General features: G+C 41.1%; 1 protein-coding gene across 4 annotated transcripts in view; it reads right to left on the bottom strand.

The window, feature by feature from the left end:
- The window catches only part of SRPK2 (SRSF protein kinase 2), a 134,649-nt gene that overhangs the window by 71,987 nt on the left and 40,427 nt on the right, over window positions 1-22,235 (bottom strand). The window contains exon 1 of one of the 4 annotated variants that reach the window (XM_042018386.1): window positions 17,595-17,650. The exons of the other annotated variants lie outside the window; for them this stretch is intronic. Coding sequence (XP_041874320.1) covers window positions 17,595-17,635 — 41 coding nt within the window. The 5' untranslated portion in view covers window positions 17,636-17,650. Of the gene's footprint in view, window positions 1-17,594; window positions 17,651-22,235 lie in introns of those variants that run through there. 4 annotated transcript variants of the gene reach the window in all.

Here is a 22,235-nt window from a genome sequence, read left to right as displayed (position 1 = left end):
GGTTGGGTGTGCACACACAGAGCACCTGCCAAAAGCTTCAGAACAACTGCTGTTTCCTGCTGTAACACCAAAAAATCCAAGAAAACACAAGCTTCATCAAAAGGTAAATCAAAGTATGTTAAACCCAGTAGAGGATCACCACAACCATGCCTTAGCTCCTCGCTGATCTGTAACTGCATAACACAACATGGAGAAATAAAAATGACAATAAAAATGGCCACAAGAATGATCAAAATAGCTTACAAGTTAAGGCAGTACGAATACAACAGCATTTGATAACCAAACACAGGACTTTTGCTTTGACTGTCACAGGCTGGCATCATTTCAGCCACAGCACAATCAGATCCTGCGGGACAGTAATGACTTTTGATGCTCTGCTTAAAACCCTAAGGACTATCCAAATAAATATAGTCATTGATGAGTCCTGGAGGGAGACAGATCAAGCTTCCCTCAGGCAAGGATGTTCTAATCATCAGCCCGGTAAAAGTAAGCTAGAAACAAGATTATTATATAGACATAGGTACTTTCAATCAATGTGGGCATAAATTAATGCTGCTCATAGAAACCAGGGTTTGGCCACCCTCAGTCAGTATCTGTTTCTTTTAGCTAATGCTTTAATGTTTGCAAACTGCAAGTGTAACAAGAGTGGGAACAAGATAAAGAGGCACCTAAACAATGCTGAGGTGTTAGGACTGACTTAAAACAAGCACAAGAGAAGATCAGGTGAATTTTTAAATTTTGTTTAAAAAAAAGCAAGAGATACTAAACTAAGTTAAACACATAACAAAATTTAAAAGATATATTTCATTTACATGTGCCTTTGTATTTACATTTCAAACAGTTTCTCAAAACTGAAATACCATTCCTTCTGAAAAAACGAAAACTGGGAGAAAAAAATCCTTCTCTTCAGACAATACACATACTATGTCTCTCCATACTTGTTTGGAAGAAACATATATATGCATCTTTCATACTAAGAATCCCAGTCCTTAAGAAAAATCAAATCACTTGAAAGGAAAGTTCTAAATAGACAAATCACAGTCATACAATTGAAGACATGCTAGCATCTCCTGTGAATAAGACACTCCCTTCGTGTTTATACTGTTAATGAACCTAATTACACCACAACACCATCATCATCATCTTAATTATGTTTATGGAGTCCAGCTCAACAAGAGCCTGGATTGCCCTGAAGTATGCAGATACAACCACTTGCAGTTGACTAAAACTTAAAAAAAAAAAAAAAGCACACAATATGACCTATGCAAAACACAGTATATTCAACAGATTTTGGAAAAATTACAATACTCAAATCGGCAACATTGGAACAGTAATTAGTAATATCTAGACATATTTGCCAAATTTAACTAGAAGGAAGCTCATAAAACTTAGAAAACTACACTGCCAAATCAAATAAATATTGCAACAGCATGATGACTCATGCAAGGCATTTGACACTGTCCCACACAATATCCTTGTCTTCAAACTTGAGGGACATGAGTTTGACAAACAGATCACTTGTGGATAAGGAACTGGCTGGCTGGATGCACTCAAGAGTTGTGACCAACAGCTCGATGTCCAAGAGGAGAGCAGTGAGGGCTGGGGTTCCTCAGGGGTCAGTCTGGGGCCGGTGCTGTTTCACACCTTTGCCAGTGACAGGGATCGAGTGCACCCTCGGCACGTTTGCAACAACACCAAGCTGTGTGGTGTTGTCATGCTGGAGGGAGGGATCCAGAGGGACCTTAACAGGTTTGAGAGGTGGGTCTGTGAGAACCTCAAGAAGTTCAACACAGCTGAGTGCAAGGAGCTGCACCTGTGAAGCAAATCTCAAGGCAATCTGAAACACAAACATAGGCTGGGTGGAGAACAGAGTGAGAAGAAGAGAAGGATTTGGGGGTGCTGGTGAATGAGAGACTTGACACAATTCAGCAATGTGTGCCTGCAGCTCAGAAAGCCTGTTGTGTTCTGGGCTGCATCCAAAGCAGCACAGCCAGCAAGTCGAGGTGATTCTCCCCCTCCACTACTGTACTCCTACCTGGAGTACTGCATCCAGATCTGGGGCCCCCAGAATTAGAAGGATATGGATTTGCTGGAAGGAGTCCAGAGTAGCCCCCAGTAGCCCCTCTGCTATGAAGACAGCCTGAGAGAGCTGTTGTTCAGCCTGGAGAAGAGAAGGCCTCTGGCAACACCTTAGAGCACCTTTCAGTACCTAAAGGGAGCTACAGGAAAGCTGAAGAGGGACTTTTTTCAAGAACATGTAGTGGCAGGACGAATAGCTTCAAACTGAAAGAGGGCAGATTTAGATTCCAAAGAAGTTAATTCTTTACTGTGAATGTGCTGAAGCACTGAACAGGTTGCCCAGAGAAGCTCTGGCTGCCCCATCCCTGGAAGTGCTCAAGGCCAGGCTGGATGGAGCTTTGAGCAACCTGGTCTCAAGTGGAAGGTGTCCCTGCCCACGATAGAGGAGTTGGAACTAGATGGTCTTGAAGGTCCCTCCCAACCAAAAGCATCTTATCATTCCATGAGACATTACTCTTCCTTACATTTCATTTTTTTTCCTTTTGTAAAATAAATAGTGCATTTCATGGTTCCTAGTAATTGGCATTTTGAAGTAAAATCAACATACAAAATAAGATGACTTATAAACTCTCAACTTTACATCTTCCTATCCAGTTAGTGATTCACTCCCAGCAAATCACCTCCACTGACATTTTGCTGACATCACCCACACCACTACAAAACAGCAATTTAAAACCAGTCTGAATTTCACCAAAGTTTTAACAATTTCTGCTACATTCCATGAAATAACATTCTAATTAAAAGCAGACTTTTGCATTGCTATGGAATTATGGGACTGAATGCTAACAGCAGCAACAAACGTGCCAAAATATAATTAGAAAGAAACTTGAAAACTCCCAGTCTTCTCTTGTAATTTAAATTACAAAACTCTGATTTTCAGCTCTGGAGGACTTGATTAAAAAAGAATTAAATTACTTGGGAACAAAAGATAAAATTAGATGTATCACGCTCATGGCTTTGGGACAAAAGGTTAACTATGCTCTTAACCAATTCCACCTATAAAATACTGTGTAAATAAATAGTAGCTGCCTGTAATGCCTTATATCTGCTGCACTTCACAGAATCATAGAATCACAGAATTGTTTGGGTTGGAAGGGACACTGAAGCTCATCCAGCACAACTCCCCTGCCACGGGCAGAGCCACCTTTGACTGGGTGGGGTTGCTCTGCACCCTGTCCAGCCTGGCCTTGAACACCTCCAAAGAAGGGCCATGAGGATAGTGAAGGGTCTGGAGGGAAAGCCACATGAGGAGAGGCTGAGGTCACTTGGTTTGTTCAGGCTGAAGGACACTGAGGGGAGAACTCAGTCTTCAACATCCTCATGAGGGGAAACAGAGGGGGAGGTACCCATCTCTTCACTCTTGTGACCAGTGACAGGACTAAACGGAATGGCCTAAAGTTTTGTCAGGGGAAGTTTAGACTGGCTAACAGGAAAAGGTTCTTCACCCAGAGGGTGGACAGGCACTGCAACAGGCTCCCCAGGGAAGTGGTTACAGCAGCAAGCCCGACAAGAGTTCAAGAAGTCTTGGACCAATATTCTCAGGCACATGGTGCAACTCTTGGGGTGTCCTGTGCAAGTCCAGGAGCTGGGCTCGATGATCCTGATGTGTCCCTTCCAACTCCGCATTTTCTAAGATTCTATGATAATACATTCCTCCTCCAATCAATTAAACTACTCACAAGAATTCATTTACATATGGCAGTACGCACAATATAAATCACCAAGGTTTACATTTCAATAAAAATAGCTGTAGCCCACTAATTATTATAATGTGCCTATCCTAACAAAAATGCAGTGCTGTGTATTTTACAAGTAAATCCTTGTGTACCAGTATCTAAAGCATCTCTAAGCACTGAAAGGAAAAGAAGGTTATCAGGAGGAAACAACACGGATTCACCAAGAGGAAATCAAGTGTGACCAATACGATACCATGCTACGATGGCATGCCCAGCTTGGGTTGATAAGGACAGAGCAGTGGATGCTGTCTACCTTGACTTCCACAAGGTTTTTGACACTGAATCCCGTAACATCCTCATAGGAAAGCTCACGAAGTGTGGGTTAGATGAAGGGACAGTGAGGTAGACTGAGAACTGGCTGAATGGCAGAGTTGTGACGGAGTATATACTTCGACCACTTTTTTGCTATATCACAACACATTCTACTATGTCTCTTGTGAACTCTGGCCATTACAAGCTGATAATTGAGTTACCAAACTTTATATATATACACAGAACTGAAGTATTTTCATGTCTCTGACTTTCACTTCATATATTCCACATCTCTTTCAATACTTTAAAATAAATGTTCAAATAACTAGCACAAAATCAAAGGTATGAGGTAATGAAACAAACTGATGACAGAGGACTGTGACCAGATGGTAACTCAGCAAAAGGAGTGACAAGAAGAATGAAGACTGGAGTGGGAGGTAAAGGGAAAGCTCTAGGATAAATCTCCCACTGTATTATTTCCATGTAGAACTCCACTGCAATTCAGTCTCAGATTACTCTTTGCAGGCAACCGTACACACATGAACTACTAGTCGTGAACAAAACAACAAGGTCTTAGAAGTAGTTTACAGAACCAAGAAGCTGTTAGTCTCAGAAGCTTTCAGGACTTAAGGAAGATAGGTTTTTTCCAGCTCTAGCTGACTCATACAGGTTTAGACCAATGGAGCAGGGTGATGAAGCACCAGATGAAAACCTAGTGAAGCCTTCTAGAGAAGAAAAGCAATCATTTAGAAGGGGGGAAAAAACCTACAACCAAAACCCAGGATGGACTTAATCTAAACACTCTTGTCCCAAAGAAATCCAGTGGAAACCTGGCAGAAGCCTTGAAAAACAGATCTTAAACCAGCTCACACCTGTCCATGGGAAAAGATCTGGCAAGAACTATTTGCAGTGAAGGGCAGGAGTCCTCAGATGCCATACAGCATGACCTGGGAACAAACTGCAGTGCCCAGAAAGTTAATAAAGGTATTACAGTGCACATAAAGACATTTTTTAAAGCTATACTTTAGGTATAGCATTTTTGTCCTACAATTTTATGTCTAAGATTGAGCTACTCTCTAAGCATTCAGTATTTGGCTGCAATCAAGGCTGAGAGTTGGGCTGAATACCCTCCTTTCAGTCTCAGTAAAAAAGGAACATTAGGTCTTTTACACAACAGCTGAAAAAGCAGGAAAAAAAAACCCCAGCAAAAAAATGCTGTGCCTGTGATTTCAGGAGAGAGTTGCGTGGGGTTTTTTGGGTGTTGTTTTCTGAATTTTAAGGGATTTCTTTAAGTACAGTACTTGCTAGACAGGCAGACTTGAAAACATCAGCAGAATAGCTGCTTGTTGCACTTTGTTTCTACTCTGCTCAAGCAAATGAGCTGTGCTTACATGTTTTGTGTAAATAAACAGCACTGCACACACACACACACAAACTCACAACCTTCAAATAATATAATCTATTTCTCTTCCTGAGAAGAACAACTTGGCAAAGCCTCAAGCATTAGCTCTCTCCTGGGCTCTGAGAGTAGAAATAATACATGCCAGGTTTTCCGAATACCAATGTCAGATAGCCAGATATTGACTAACACACATTGTGGCTCTGTGTCTTTTGTCTGCTCAGCTACCTTGCAGAGGAATTGAGCAGTATCTCAACGCCTGCAGCTCAGATTAACAACTGGTCTTCCAGTCTACCTTGGTGACACAGCCTTGTTTAGAATGGGAGTAATATGATTCTTTGTGCCTTTTTTAAACTGGCGCTTTTTGACCGCTATTATCAAGACATCCCTTTTCTGGACCAGAACACAGAGAAGTAGAATGTGAGACCGTTTATGCTCCAGAGCTGTTATTATTATTATATTAGAACTATTATTATGCATCCCTGTGTGACACTGATCGTGCCGTAATTATGCCTCTCCTGGTGGGAGAGATCTTTAAAGTCCTTACTAGGAGTTCCAGAGACAAACGGGACTCTCAGCCTTCGCTGCTTCTTGATAGTTGTTTATTAAGTCTTATCAGAGAAAAGGAGTCACTAGTGTGATCCAGACACAGCACAAAGCAGAGAATGCAGGAGAAAGCCTAATTATCAAGATTACACGGCCTTTTTAAAGGTAAATCAACCAATGGTTACTAAAAATGTACATTATTTTTACTTTTCTACCAATTATTTAGTAACACAGCCAGGAACTGCAGAATTCTTTGTCCAATCATCCCAAACTACTTTTACTGCAGAATATGGAGGAGTAGAAGAAGGAGGTTTGGAGAACAACAACAATCCTCCATTTTGATGGGTTTTGCTTTTATCTATTTACTACATTAACAAACCCAAAACCTCTAAATTTTTCACCCTGTGACAATCTTACAATAGTAGTCTATCACCTAATTTACACTAGTGTCATTTCTAGTTCTTCTCTAATAGTAGGCAGTTTTTTCCACAGACAGAGGTCAAAAGCTGTGTTGTTCAGGGGGGTGAAACCCCTCAAAACAGGCAGAGAAATATTCTCCGCACTCTGGCTCCCACAGCTGTGCTGCGCTACCTCAAATGGATTTTGTAACAAGCACCGATACCAGTTCAGCAGAGTCAGTAGCATTCACTACTTGCTTTTGGTCATGCCTGAGCTTTGCCTTCACAAGATGTATAAGCCCGACACACCCAGCAGCATAAGTTCGAAGCACAGAGTATGTATCTACACATGGTAAGAATATACATCACTCTTCCTTTCCAGAAACATAGGTCCAAAAACTGAATAGGAGTTACATAGTAGACAAAACTCTGTAATAGCAAACTTCCAGGAGACTGAGAAGTAGTAGCAAAACATCTGTGCATTTCATATCCTCAGCTAATTTCAATCTTTTGGATGCTCACATTATACGGCCAAAAATCCAAACAGACCTAGATCCAGTTTTGACAGGTCCTACTAAACCCCTGTGTAGTGGTTTGGTCCAAAATACTCATTACTCTTTACCTTCTGTGAGATAAGAATTAGGAGAAACGCAAAGCAGGCACCAACCTTGAAAGAATATAAAGAAGCTTATTAATAGACCTAAAAGAGGAAAAAAAAAAAAAAATCATACCACACCTTCAGAACACTTCTCCTCCCCCCCCACCTTTCTCCCTTCTCCCACTGACAATGTAAAAAGACAACCCTTGAGATGTTCAAGTCTGTTTACCACTTCCATAATAACCTTGTTCAGTCCATTTAGGAAGAGGAGTCTCTCTTGCCCATGCTATGAAAACATTATCACGAGACAGCTGCCCAGGTTGGTTCTCTGCTCGCATGCGAGTCTCTTCCCACGACTTGCAGCTTTACCCACAACTGCTTTTGAGGGTCCACTCTTGAATTACTGGAGTACAATTTTAAGGTTGAGCCGTTCAGAAACAAAAGTTCTCTTCACCCATCTCTGGGAGCATTTCATCTCTAAGAACAGAGGCCCTTCTCCTTCCCTGGGAGCAAAGGGTCTTCATCATCTTCATCTCTAGGACTATCTCTGGGAGCATCTCTAGGAATTGAGGTTTTCTCCTTTTCCATTTGGAGCAAAAGTCCTCATCACTTCCATCTCTCCCTGTTCAAACTTCTCATTAAATTACAGCTGCATCAGCATCTGCCTATCTCAGCGCAGGTGCTTTTGCTCACAAGTACAAGTTGAACACTCCACCCCCCATGCCTTCATGAAATTACAACAGGTACTCTGATACATCATAGCTTTACAGCAGAATTTCAGCTTTAAGCATCTCCTCTTTCTTCCCCCTCAGGTTTTCAGCTCTTCACAGCACTAAAAGGGTTAATCTCACCCAGGCCTTGCAGCTGGAATGAAGCCTATCGCTGTCGGTCCCATGATCTCTGCTGGACAGCGGTGGGCAGGTGGGCAGCTTTTGGCTGAATCTTGGCCGCACTGGAGAGGGGGAGCCGAGCCGCTCCGGCTGCCCACAGCAGGGCTGTGGGGGAGTTTCGCGGGTGGAACAGGTCCATGGCTCCAGGATGGCCGTGGCCTGGCCTAGCCTGGCCCGAGCAGGGCCTGGGCTGGGCCCGCTGGCCCCCACACGGGGCCCGCAGCCACCTGTCCCAGCACCGGAAACGAGAGAGAGCTTGGGGGGGAGTTTGTCTACTCTTAAGTGTGGATCACAGAGGCGGTCACAATTTTAAGTGGCTCAAAGAATTGTCCATATTCAAACTGGCCAGCTGATAGGTTCTGTCAGGTCACAGAGGAAGCTGTAAGCACCCCTTGGCAAGGACATCACTTCCGGGACTATGCTTGCTAACCTATGACACCCTGGGAGACCGGTGTTAGGTTATCTGATTAAAAGCTAATCATAATAGAAAAACAGATCCAGCAAGGATCAGAAGCAAAACAACAGGTCAACCCTAACAACCCCAACAGTGAAAATGGAGCATGTGAATCAGCTACTCCTACGACTGTCAATTAGACTTTATTCCCCCAGTGTGAAACCTATCATGATGACTCAAAGAAGAAAGTCTTCCCAAAAAAACACCTTGAAAACTAAAGGTTATTGCCTTAAGGGGTATGGGACTTACTAAGGGATGTAGGGAGGAAGAACATTTTGGGATTGTGTAAAACTTAGCACAGTACTGTGAGAATAAGCAGGATGCTACGAAATGCTTAGGGGAAGGCATTAGATGTGGAGAAAGACTGGTATAGAAGTGGGTAAGGGAGAAATAAGTAAGGGAAAATAGATAAATGGGGCAGGTCCAGTGCAAATGGACATCTGGTCAGGGCACTTGCCTGACTAAGCCCTGCCCTTGATCATGACAGTCCATCCTATATTGTCACTAAACCCTATACCTGTCTTCTTTGTGAATGCACTTTCTATTTTGAGTTTGTGTGAACTCAAGCCAATTTCAAGTCAGACTGGCTATCAAGTAAATAAGGTCCAAGTGCCAGCAATTGGAGTGAGAACATGAATTCTGGGGGTTCATGGGTTTAGGGGCCAGAAACTACACAGATCATTTAGAATTGGCTGGGGGAGCACAGAGAGCTTGTGTATGAGTTTCTGCAAAAATTCCACTGGACTTCCATTGTGAGGAGCTGGAAAGGAGGAAAAGGACGGGGCTGTCCGCGCAGTTTTTGCTACAATGCTCTGTGTGCGTGTGTGCGCGTTTATGTGGGTGCCAGTAAAAACCCTGGTTTAAGTTTCTGCTGCCCTGCATGGCCAGCTGTGTGTGCATTTTCTGTACGTGAGCGAGTGCACGCACACACACCTGTGGGGAATACACGTTCCTCACTGGCTGGCCCTGGGGACACAGCAGTCCTGCACTTACCTATTTAGCTACGACAGGAGATATTGCCCCTGGGACACAGAGCCCTCCATTATTGGCTACCTCTAACAGCTGGCATGGCTAAAAGGACACATACTTCTACAAGTTTCTTAGCAAAGCTATCAGTAACACTTTGAAGGTGAAGTGTCTATATCTGCCTTAGATTTGAGTTTGGGTAGTCTTTAAGACTTTTAGTTGCAGACTGCTTAAGCTGTCCTGGCATCTGCTGGAACACACTTCATGCAGTTTTGCTAAGGCACTTTTTAAAGCACGGCGTATTTAAATTGTAGTAAAAAAATGTATTGGCATTCTCAGACACTGTTCTGGTTCAACTGGATGACTTCTGGTTCTTTTAATAGCCCTTGAAATTCCTATGTGCTAAACACATTTGAAAAGACTCTTGACCAGTTCTTTCCTGTATGTTTTCTTTTCAAGCCAGGATTCATTTAACAGAAAAGTAACATAAATAAAGCAAACATACAGGTGAAACAAAGTAGATATAAATTAAACTACAGGAACATATTTAATAAGATTGCCTCGGAGAAACCTGTGAAGAGATTTCCATAAAGAACACTACCACTTTTAAATATTAATGGTCTGCACAAAAAAAACATGCATTCACTGGCAGCATACCATAGTTGGGATGCCCAAGGAATAGGGTCTAAGCTAATTCATCATGTCAGTAATTCACTCACAAATATCAAGAGCTCTTGAGAGAAAGAGAAGAGTTTTAACTCGATCACCAATTTCTTTTTAAGTTCATTCTTTTACTTCTGTTGTGGAACACAAGCATTCTGAGGATGGCTTTATGTGGCTTTCTAGACTAATACTCTGAAACATTAATTACCTGGAAAGCAGCCAAGTGAGATTTCTAACTAAGTCCATGAAGACTGTACTCTTACTTTCAACAGAATGAAAGGTTTTAATTGATAAAAATGTACTTCAGAATCACTGTGGCTGATGATCTTTTTCATACCTTAGGAAAGTCTTGGTCCAAAGCTGTATTAGTCTTCTCGGAAGCTGGCACTTCTCATAGCTAAGACACCAAGCAGCAGTGGAAATTCCTGATTCTTGTCACATACGCAACAGGAGCTGTCAGAAAGGCTTTACACTGTCATACTGGGGATGACAAAGCACCACTCAGAGGAAACGTGGTCTGCTAAGGGCAAGGTAATCCTTTTATAGAAGGATTCATAAAGAGCAGGGCTAATTCCAAACATCTTCCATTCTAGTTCATGGCATGAAATAAACAGAGGTGGATACGTGGCTGGTATGTGGGCATAGCAGGAACTGAATGCTTCTGTGGACAGTGGCTGCAGCAGCTGAAGACAACAATGAGAATCTGTAGGTCCTGATGCTGGATACAGAATAACAGAAGAGCTGTCCACTGAAACCCACAGAAATTTCAAACCACCTTTCCATCTCCACAAAAAAAAAAAAAAAAAATCATTGCTGGATGTTCTGATATAGCAGTTGCAAGAGAAAAAAATACTCTTTCTAGTAGTATTAATGAAAAAACAATTCTCCAAGTTTCTGCCAGAACTATTACAAGTTAAGCTTTGACAACACAGGACAGAAATGAAGCTTAATAGGACTTTCTGTTGCAATAATATGACTTTCTTTGCCCCCAGAAAAGATACACACTATTGCCATGCACAGTTGTACTGAGCAACAGAAGTAAGGATGAGTCCTTGCCTTCTTAGAAAGGCTGTGACCATTTCAGCAGATTTGTGGCATAGGAAGTTGCTTCATGAAAATAAGGCACTGAATTCTTAAAAGGTTTCATGTTACTCCAATGACATTTTACCAAGTAAGAAGTAGGTTCAAGAAATTCTCCTTTCCATGGAATTAGGCTGCTCCAAGTTTGGGGGAAAAAGGTCTGGAAGACTAACCAGCCCAACAGTAAAATACAAATGTTTCACACCCTCTCAAGAGAAGAAAATACGGTATTTTAGTAAATGAGGGATGACCAATTTATGGCCATTTAGCAGATATCAAGATAAAATTAGGACACTTTTATTAATACAGAGAGGTTATTTAAAGTGCCTTTATTAAACACAATGGTCAAAACTTCACACAAATAGAACATCTACATGGTATGTGGTTCTGGTTTTGAACACTGTCCAATCAGGAAAGAGAAGCAACCAACCAGCCTGACTGACCTAAAGCTATAACTAGACAAGGAAAGCTGTGTAGATAAACTTGGTGAAGAACATAGGCACAGCTTGGAGCTGCACACATTTCTTTTCAAACTGAAGCTTTAAAGAATAAAAAAAGAGAGAGTGAAGCAGAAAAAAAAAGGAAATCGCAGCTTACTATCCATCTAGTCACAAATATCAGCATGAGTTTGGCAGACATCCTAGATGAGAAATTTCAGACCTGTTTTTAAGGTAACAGTGACTGTTTAGGTTTTGTCAGGGTTTACCCAAGAGTAAAGGTGAGTTTTGAAGACAATACAGAAGCACCTAAGGCAGACACTGGTTCAGGAAGTGTAAATTCCTGAAGACAGAACTAGTAAAAGACCTTCTGGTCACAACATCCTTTGGACAGAAAAAGTATTTTTCAGTCCACTGGAAAGTTCAGATGTCCTCCAAACTGTATAGTAGGATTCTCATCAAGTCAAAAGCTGAGAGATGCCACAATTTCCTGATAATATTCTTGTAACAAAAAATACGCAACAAAATGGAATGCTTAAATTTGCATACATTTGCTTAATCTGTTGCTAGCATCCCTCAGTAACTACATCAATTCCGGATCAATGAAAATACATGTATCACAACACAGTAAATTCACCAAATTACATGGAAGTCTAAACATTTTATTATTGATTTGTAAGTATAAAATATGAATAAGTACACTACAGCAACAACAGAAACGCAAACACTGGGCATAGGTACACATTGTTTTATGCAATCTATCAAGTAACATTCCTTTACCATCCACCATGGGGCTGGAGTGCACCTTTTAGTGAAGGCATGACTAAGAAAGTGATTAGGCAAAAAGTTTCAAGTCATGAAACAGAGTAAATCTGTAATACAAAAGGCTTTGCTTAAAATGTTCCATTCCTTTTATCCAGACATTTTACCCTGGGATAGAACTGGAATACCTTGGAAAGTATATTCTGCAAGTCAGTTTTCAAATTTTTGACGTACTTTTTTTTTTTACCCATTAAATAACTCTATTCAAACCAGCATTGGATTGCTCGTGTTAGTTTCCAGTGAAAAGTTCTCACACAGGAAAACCTCATACAACTCCCCAGAACTTTCAATCTCTCTCTTTCACAAAATTCTCCCATTTTCATTCCAACAGGAAGTGACAAAATCTGAGATTTTAGTTTTCAGAAGGTATATTAGAAATTTCCCTGTAATAAATACCTCACAAATACCTGCATGATGATAAGTTCTTAATAATTTTTTTTTAAAAATTAAAGAAAAAAATTAAGTAGTGCACAGGCCATCTGAGTAATAGGGATACTAATGGCATATTTCACTTGTTATTAAATATCAAAGTACACAATTTTTTTACTTACAGCATGAAATTCCAGACAGACACAGAAATAAATCAAGTCTATCCCCGAAAACCAAAATACACTTCAAATTCTCCATCTTTTCAAAGCCAACTGATAAACTGATAGAGGCACTCCCAGCTCCAAAAAAGAGTACAGTATCCCCTAAAAATATCACCTCAAGTGAAAGACTTGCTCCACAAGTGGCTGCTTCTATACAGGCTATTTCCATTTTTTTCCTACACAAGGACAATGGCACGTGCAACATTCCTTGCCTCTACATCCCTTTCATACTTCACTTAAAAGCCTTGCACACTAAAACAAGTGAGACTAGGAAACCTTTAATAGGAAAACCACACAAAACGTATGATTTATTTTGGGCCAGGACTGCTAATCTAAAATCAAGCACCTAGTGTAAGAGAGCTATACAGGTACACTCTCACCCAACAGAATTGGTGGTGGAATCAAGTGCCTCCCTGGACAAATAGCTTAGGGCCCACACTAAGATAGGATGATTTTCTTTCTACTTCTGAGATAAAATACAACAAATAGAATCAGCTTGTAATTTGGGGGGAAAAAGGGGGAAAAATATATACTGTTCACTGTTACCATCTATTAAACAAAACACAGAAGTTGTAGCTGTATGACTACTAAAAACAGGTTTGAACTGTCCTGAAGCAGAAGCTGTGCAATACTTCTTTTATCCTATAAAAAAGAATAAGTAAAGCAGGAAGAGAACTGAAGAAAATACAGTATTTTGAAAATGTGTTTAAAAGTTACTGGAACTGATTAAATAGTTGCATTATTCTGACAACTATTTTTTCTTTCCACGTTAGTTACATAAATAATAGAATCATTATCTTACAATGCCCTATTATCTAGTAATTATTCCAAACCATTTATCTGACACACAGCAATATCAGCTTATAGCCCATGTTGTTAGCTGATGGTTTCTACTTTTAAACATTTTTTCTATATTTATTACAAGTTACACTTCTGCCTTAGAAGGAGTGCACCCACAATTAAATTAAAAAAGAGAAACACACAGACAAAAACTGAAAAAAAAAATTCCCTGATGTTCCGAAACCTGAAGCAATCTTTCAACATCATAACTTGTTTCACAATGCCTCCTCTTATAACTAACATTAGGTCTCTTAGAAAAGGAAGCAGACAGTACTCAGTCTCCATCCTTTTTCTTCCTTCTCATTATTTTAGATTTCTTCCTCCTTTCTTTTATCCCTGACTACCTCCATGGCATGACCTGATGAAGAAACCATGTAAAAGCAGTGAGAAATACATTAATCTGCTCTTCAAAGATATATTACAAAGATAGAGGGGGTACATATAGCCCAAGGCCCAAAAAAAAAAACCCAACAAAAAGCCAAACCAAAACCACCAGTGTTCCATAAACCCAAATACTTCTACCCATTAACACGAACTCGTCATTTGAAAGTATCTTCCCTTTACTGTTATTTATAAAACCCCTCAAAATCATGAAAATTGAATTATATACACACCAGCTACCTACTTTAAGACTGTTCATGAGTGCCCACTATTAACTTCTTTTAAAAACGTTGAAGCAGAAACTCATTTCAAAGAAACATGCATATGCAGCCTTTGCAGAATGAGGGAAAAAGAGCAGGTCAAACACTTCAGAGTGATCAGCCTTGCCAAGAACCTTTATCAGAAAATGCTCCATGGTCAAACTGCATTGCTGACACAGATTTAGAATCCAAAATCAGAGCTAAAGAAATGACAAGTTCTTTGTCTTAATATGTGAAAAAGAATACTACATACATTAGGTTTGAAGTTTTAAGAGTATCAAGTGATCCAGGTGAAAGAATTAACTTTTCTCAAAAAAAACCAGAAACGTGCCAAGAGTTCCACATGGCCCCTAAAAAGGCCAAAAAAAAAAAAAATCTGTGCAACTCAAAGGGTTCACTATACTGTGATGAGAATACGTAGATGAGAAGAGTGCATAACTCATACAACAGAAATGAAAGTATTTTGGCTTTCCTGGAGAGCTCCTGAAAGACCATCTCTCCTCCATCTGGGTGCTGCTACTTGCTTCCTCATGACACTTTCAAGACGTGGACCTTCATGCAGCCTCCAGGAAAACACAAAGAATATGAGGGTACGTGGTAGTTTAATTACTATTTATTAGATAATGAAATCAGGTGAGTGTCACATCGTAAGCACACTGCAGGAAAACATCCATGGTCTCCTTAAGGCTCAGACAACCAAGCAAATCAATTCAGCAACACCAGCTGCAGCGGGTTACCTGATCCACCGCCCAGTCCATGTGCACACACGCATCCGCAGTTACCTGGGTTACCTTATCAACAGGGAACCAGGACTTTGGCCAAAGGCAGCATTAACTACTCGGAAATTCAGGACACAGAGATGCTGTCTGATTGTGTCTGCTAATGAAATATCCCATAGCACACCAAAACACAGGTATCTTAATCTTATCACCTCACTTCTGCAACTTCAGTTTTTCTAAGGAGAAGGTAAGGGGAAAGGAAGGAATCTGTGAATAATGTCTCAGGTTTGTATTAATTTACTTTTCAAGGCTGCCAGTGTCTTTAAACATCTCGTATGTTCCTCAACAAAAAGGTTCATCTTTCTTCCTAATGTCTTCTAAAAGGTTCCCAAAATTATAACAAACAACTATCCTAAGAAAACACTGAAGGATTTCTAAAATGCTGAGCCTCCACAACAGCCAAACCATCCATTATATTCCAGCTTTCTTCTCATCAGTAAGACGTGACAGCATGTTGAACTTGCCAAATGAGCAGGAAAACCTACAAACACTAAACTGTCTTGTAAAAACAAAGACCAACCAAAGAAGGGGGCAAGTAATGGGCTTCTCTCTCCTTCCTTCTCTATGCCCATCTCATCAGTCTCTGTAAATGCGCAGAGCACCTCCTCTCCCCTCCCCTCTGGCTATGCAAGCGCTGTCTAGCAGCCTCTGCTAGCGTGGAAAACAAGAAACAAGCCATGGACTCTTTCAGATCTTCCACACAGCATTCCCACACGGAGAACTCGAGCTTCTCAAAAACTCTAACCACTAGGAGCAAGGATAAAAAGCAGCAATAAATAAATATGCAAGAATTAATTCCCTTTCTGTATTTTTCAAGAACATGCATATTCTTATGTCTGTATGGCATAAACACACATCGCATTTTTTCTACAGAGCAGATTAGGCCACTTTAGCAGTTCAGACACCCAGTATTATAATTATTTATTTTTTAAAAATCTTACGTATTAATTTTCAAAGAGCCTTGAAAGGAACTGGCAGCTAATAGGATAGACAGCACTGTTTCATAACAGCTTGCAAAAAAATTCAGTCTATTTTTAGATAGGTGAAAAGAATGTGGTTATTTAAAAAAAACCCCAAAAAACAGAAAACAAAAACTCTCCTATAAAATATAACAATGTTTTCATTTATAACTGACCATGCAGCTGATATGTCAAATCAATCTCCAGGTGAACAGTACCACATATTTAAATCCTCAAAAGAAATCTGTGTTCATATACAACAGTCACATTTTAATCTCTATTGCATGATAACACATCGTGCTGTTAAAAAAACTTTTTAATAAATCACATTCATATGAATCTCAGACAAATATATCTTTTTCTAATTGTGTGTTATGAGCCTTTAAAGGACCTCTTCATCTAGGACTACCATTAGTTCAACTATGAGCATGTTCTGCTCAAAACCAGACTGATCAGATGTTGGGTGCTGCATAACATTCATTTTGATAAAATAAGTATCTGTGTTACATACCAAATTCCCACACAGCAATGCCAACAAAAGTCTTTCCAAAATTCGAGTTAACACCTGTTTCCTTTACTATTTTCACTCCATCACCCTCCGTGTTACCACCACCATTTTATGAGTCTTGTACTTAAAAATTTTAGGCATAAGAGTGGGATAAAGGTTACCAAATAAATATTTGCATTTTCTCTCCTCATTCTTCATTTTGAACAAGTAAATACTAAAATTTCTCTCAAAGCTCTTCTTATATTTCTCCATTTTGGAAAGGTGACTTAACATCCCATTCCCCCCCACCATTTTCTGTATCTCTCATTGCTGATATTTTGTTATAACTACAGCTGGTGAAAGGCAATGCAGTTTACTTCTACACACCTTACATAAATATACTTGTAAGTCAAATTGAATTGCTCATTTTGATTTTTCAAACCACCCATGCCACACAGCACTCGTTCATTTTGAAAGATGTCTTTTAGCCTGTTTCCTTAAGATAGCATTCAGTGCCTTATCATGGCTCTCTGTGCTGAGCCATTCAATAAAATAAACTTCAGACCATCATTTCAGCCTAACACAATTTGAAAACTTAAAATTAATAGTATTTTTTTTTGCCAAGGTCCAATATTAAAATGGAGAAACAGAACATTCAGAGGGTCTTTTGCATACAGCCAAAATGTTTACTGTAAATAATGGGGGGGAAATGGTATTATGTTTCTCTAGACTGAAGCAGTTTCAAAAATAAAAATGCCCTAAAATTCAGTTGCAAGCAAAACAGAAGTGAGCAGGGCTGGTTTATCTGAAATCAACAAAATAATCACTAGGAGGCTATTTCACGTCAGAAGACTTAAATGTACATTTAGTTCCTTTAAGTATTTCTTTAAAAATGAAACAGCTACTTGAAATAGCACTAATCTGATGGACAGATAAAATAATTGCTTTAAGAACACTTCTGAGTCATTTTGTCCTTACCTGCAGGCATGAACCATTACTGCATGCAGCGACTGCTCCATTTCCTAGCACAGACTTGAACAGGGATCACATCTATCTTACAAAATGTGACTAATAGGGGGATTTGCGATTCCTGAGCTACTTTCCAAAGGACACTCCCTTTTCCACATAACAGGGCATGAAACGCTTCGCCAAGTTCTATTTCCTGCCCATCTGAAGCGGCAGGAGCGCGGGGAGCGCGGCAGAACGGCGGGGTCTCTGCGATGCCGCTCGCGTGACAGGCGCGGGCGCGGGGTCTGCACCAGCCAGCCCAGCCCGCCCCGCCGCGATCCGCATGCTGCAGCCCGCCGGGCTCCGGGGGACAGGGTGGGACCCGGAACCCTCGGCAAAAACGCACAAAGCTCGACCAGGAGGAGAGGCTGGGTGGGCACGGTGAGAGATCCAGCATGCAGCACGCGGACAATGCCAGCAGCCCCGCGGAGGCAGAGGGAGAAGCCCCGCGTTCATGCGGACGGGGATGCGGCCGTACCTTTCTGGAGAGGACGACTTCTCAGAGTTAACTGACATCAGCAGCTCAGTCTTCTGCTTGATTTCTGGAAAAATCAGAAAACGTTCACCACCGACCCCGCCTGCCCTCGCCTTCCGGAGGTCTCGCTTCCCTGCGCCCTTTTGTCCGCCGGAGGCCCGGGACGCGGCGCTGTGCGAGGCCGCCCAGCCGCGCTCGGAGGGCCGGGCCCGCGCACATGACCGCGCACGGCGGGCGGAACCATCACCGAGCGGGGGGCGCCGCTCCGCGCCCGAGCGCGCGCGGGCACCGCGGGGGCCGCGCCACCGCTGCCGCCGGCGGGGGGGACGCGGGGGGACCTGCCGAGGGGAAAAACGCCGAAACAAAGGATTCCCGACACGGATCGTCTTCCCGGGTACCTTGCAAAGAGGTACTGCACACCCGCGAAAGCCTCCAGATCAAAAGCCCTGAAAAATATGGCTCTTTGAATCATTTTTGTCACAAAGAGCGAGGTATTAAATCACTACTTTCATACACGGGTGAGAAACCAGACGCGGAAAACGTTAGGCACACCTGGATTTCGGTTGTAGGGGCCTGCCTCTAATGTCCCCCAAATACATTGAAAAGTTGTGTTTCATTTTCCTTTATTTTTCTTTTTTTTTTTTTTTTTTTAATACCCGGTACTGCACCCAGAGGGTGGTTGGGCACTGGAACAGCTCCCCAGGGCAGCGGTCCCAGCCCCAGCCTGGCAGAGTTCAAGAAGCGTTTGGACAATGCTCTTGGGCACGTGGTGGGACTCTTGGGGATGGTGCTGTGCACGGCCAGGAGCTGGACTTGATGATCGCGGTGGACCCCTTCCCACTCAGCACATCCGTGATTCTGTAATCACCAATCCAGCACTGGTAAGGCCTGGGCTGGTGCCTCATTACCAAAACGCTGGCAGCACGCCCAGGCACGGACACCCAGCGTGCTGTCACCAAGGGGAGATGCACCCTGCCACTCACTTCACAAGACCCTGTCGAAGCAGAACAGAGACTGCTAAAAAGAGAATTCACCAGCAGCTCTGGAGTCGAGAGGTTTGTGACCCAAAAAACCCAAAGAACAAAGTCAGGGACATGAGCATCATTGTAAGATCATATCCTCGCCAGAGACCGTAGTGCCACCTATGGTAATACTGGTAAGACCTGAGCAACACTACATCCACTTGTTTACAGCCACAGTAAACCCGAACTGTTTGGGATTAACCATTCCACAATGGAAGAAGACCTTCAACCTGAATTTTCTTTCTCTCTTCACACCTATCTCAGGTACAAAGCCTCAGAAATTTCTGAAAACAGAAGAGAAGCTGGATAACTAATTAATTTTTTTTTTTCAACCAAAGTTACAAAAATATTATTACTATCTGAATGAGTTTATCACCCTCATGCTCTGGTGGAAGGCTTGCAAGCTAGCAAGTGATCATCACTTCTTTAAGCATATGCCACTTGCTCTTCCCAAAACATACTATTCAGAGTACCCTCCAAAAGTATCTCAGTTCTCACATCCAAAGTACATGCCTCTCAGATCTTTGGAAACATGTCTGTTAAATGTCAGTATGTTCACAACTGGCTCCACTGCATGACTGCAAGTACCATAAAAAGTGTCTTTTACCATTGTCCATCCCAGGCAGCGAGTGTTCCTACCATCACAGCTAGTGGGATACTTCTCTGCACACCCAGACTCACATCCCAATGCAGGGATGAACTGAAGTTCATTTCCCCTACCACAGATCCTTGACACCAACTGACACCAATAGATATGATCCTCAATCTCAAAGTCCAACAAGTTTTTTAATTTCTTCTGAAGATGCTTAAAATTGAAAATTGATTACATAAACAGATATTAACAAGGCAAGATTTTATAGCAAAACAAAATCCAGAGTTTGGGATGAAGTGATCAAATGATCTATTCCATAATTAAGTCTCCACATAGGCTTTGCAATAGATGTCTAGAGATTATTACACTAATACTTTATTGCTAACAGTATGCTACAAGATGTTAAAAACAAACCCAAGATATAAGTTACTTCACTGCAAACTTTGAGTCCCAGGATTCTCTTAAGAGATGCACAGACATTTCTCCATGATGGCATCATAGCACATAATTTAATTTTACTTTTAGTAACCAAGTGACAACAAAGACTTATTTAATATTGCTGCAAGAAGAATTTAAATAAAATGAGACCTCACAGGAAAAAAAAATTCTAATGTCTTAATGAGCATTCTACTCCACAATTAGATAAAACTGTCATCACATGATTTTGGGGTTTTTCTTTCCTCTGTTTCTCTTCCATCAATTTGAAATATTTTCTTATTTGGGATTTACCAATCTTTTTTCTCTGCTACCTGACATTTTTGCAAGTGGACCCCTTTTGTTCATTCATAAAAGCAAATGTGTACCTTTACACATCCATATTGCATCAGTAAGGTCAGGCTGATAACATCACTATCACTCCTCATCAAAACTGATTGTGGGAATAATGTCAGCAAAATAAAACAGATGAGTTTTACACTAAGTGCCTATAGGCCATAAGAGAATAATGGCTGCGGAAATAGCAATGTTTCATTTATTTTGATTATTTATAAATTACATATCCAGAAATCTGGGCTCAATTACAGAATTTATTAGAACTTAGAACTTGCATCCCAAGTCCAAATAACTACAGAAAAAACCCTTCAAACTGCAGTCACCATAGCACCACTCTACCAGCCTTTGCAACCAGAAGAATGCAAATTACAGTAGTATTTGTTAAACTCAAAGTAACAGAAAAAGAAAAGAGACGAAAAAGTAAAGTTTTACAACTGAACAGCTCTTCCTGGAGGTTTCTTGGTTCAACACCCTCCAAACCCAGCACAGAACTAACAGTTCCACCTTCAGTTTACCTCAATTACACAAGGGGCACAAAGGCAAATGCTGGACTGTTCAGGACCTACACCTGTTACAGATTCCAAGAACCACCTTTAATGGGTTTCATGACTTAATTAGATAACTGGACTGATCAGCACCCAGAGGTACAGTGAACCTCTGCTTAGTGAGCAAGCATTTATGTCCTCACTGAAGAGTTTTGGGTTGTCCTAATTTCTGAGGCCACAAAAAAGATAGCACTCTACATAGAACCACATCCAGAATAGATCGTAACACTGAAAAAAAGTTGAAGATGAATGAAAATTAGGGCTTGCACATCTCAAAGCAGCAGTTAATGCAGCAAATTTCTTCAGCTACAAAATAACAGTAAGTTCAGGTATGGGGTAGTATCATTGTCACCAACTCTTCAGTCATTCCATGCACTTCATCAGCCCACTTTGCGTAATTTTGCGCTGTGTACAGATCAAGTGCCAGACAACTGGCTGTCAGCCAAGCCCTGAGAGAAGCAGATACACTAAGTCTCCTAAAGCCATACTATTCAAGCTGTGATTGAATGAAAACAAAAACCAGAAAGGCTCTGCACTGCCCAAAATGGCTTCCTAATCATCATGATTTTTATTTTTTCAAGCCAAAGCAAAGCAGAAACTAACGATAATTTTATTTCTTTTTTAGCCAAGATGTTTGCCTCCTCCAATACGTTCAAGTGCAAATTCTGTGTTGGACCAGAGAAAAAGGCAACAGATCAAGTAAAAACAGGAAGGAATCTCCTTTTAGAGAAAGATCATTTGCTTTGCCAAGAAATAAAGAGACCAGAGGCTTGGAAAAATGGAGAGGGGAGTCCTAGAAAGAGATGCTGGCAGTTTGTAAACTCACAGGGGATTTTCAGAAAGCATCATGCCAAAAGCTCCAAACAACCTGAAGTTTCCCCACCAAATCTAGAACAAAAAACTTCAGAAGGGAAGAAACTCTTAAAGAAGAGAATTTTTTTTATTTCAACGGTGTGAAAGAAGAAGAAAAAAAATTGATATGGGAACTGGGAATCTCTGAGGAATATATACATAAGACGGAAAAGAAAATCAGAGGAGCAGAATTAGCCTGGAGTTTTGTTTATTTATTTTATCAATAAAAAGACCACACAAGAGCTCTCCACAATCAAAGAAAATAAAAAACCCTAGCTGCTGTTGAAGCACAGATGGAAAAGTGTGGACAAGGTATATGGCACTGCACAAACTGTTCCCTATGACATATGGGTA

The sequence above is a fragment of the Corvus kubaryi genome, unplaced genomic scaffold (assembly GCF_017639235.1).
Source record: "Corvus kubaryi isolate FWS band 111438036 unplaced genomic scaffold, C.kubaryi_AGA036_p1.0 137, whole genome shotgun sequence".
Taxonomy (NCBI): Eukaryota; Metazoa; Chordata; class Aves; order Passeriformes; family Corvidae; genus Corvus; species Corvus kubaryi.
Note: the sequence above shows the minus strand (reverse complement) of the source record. Positions and strands in the feature narration are given on the sequence as shown.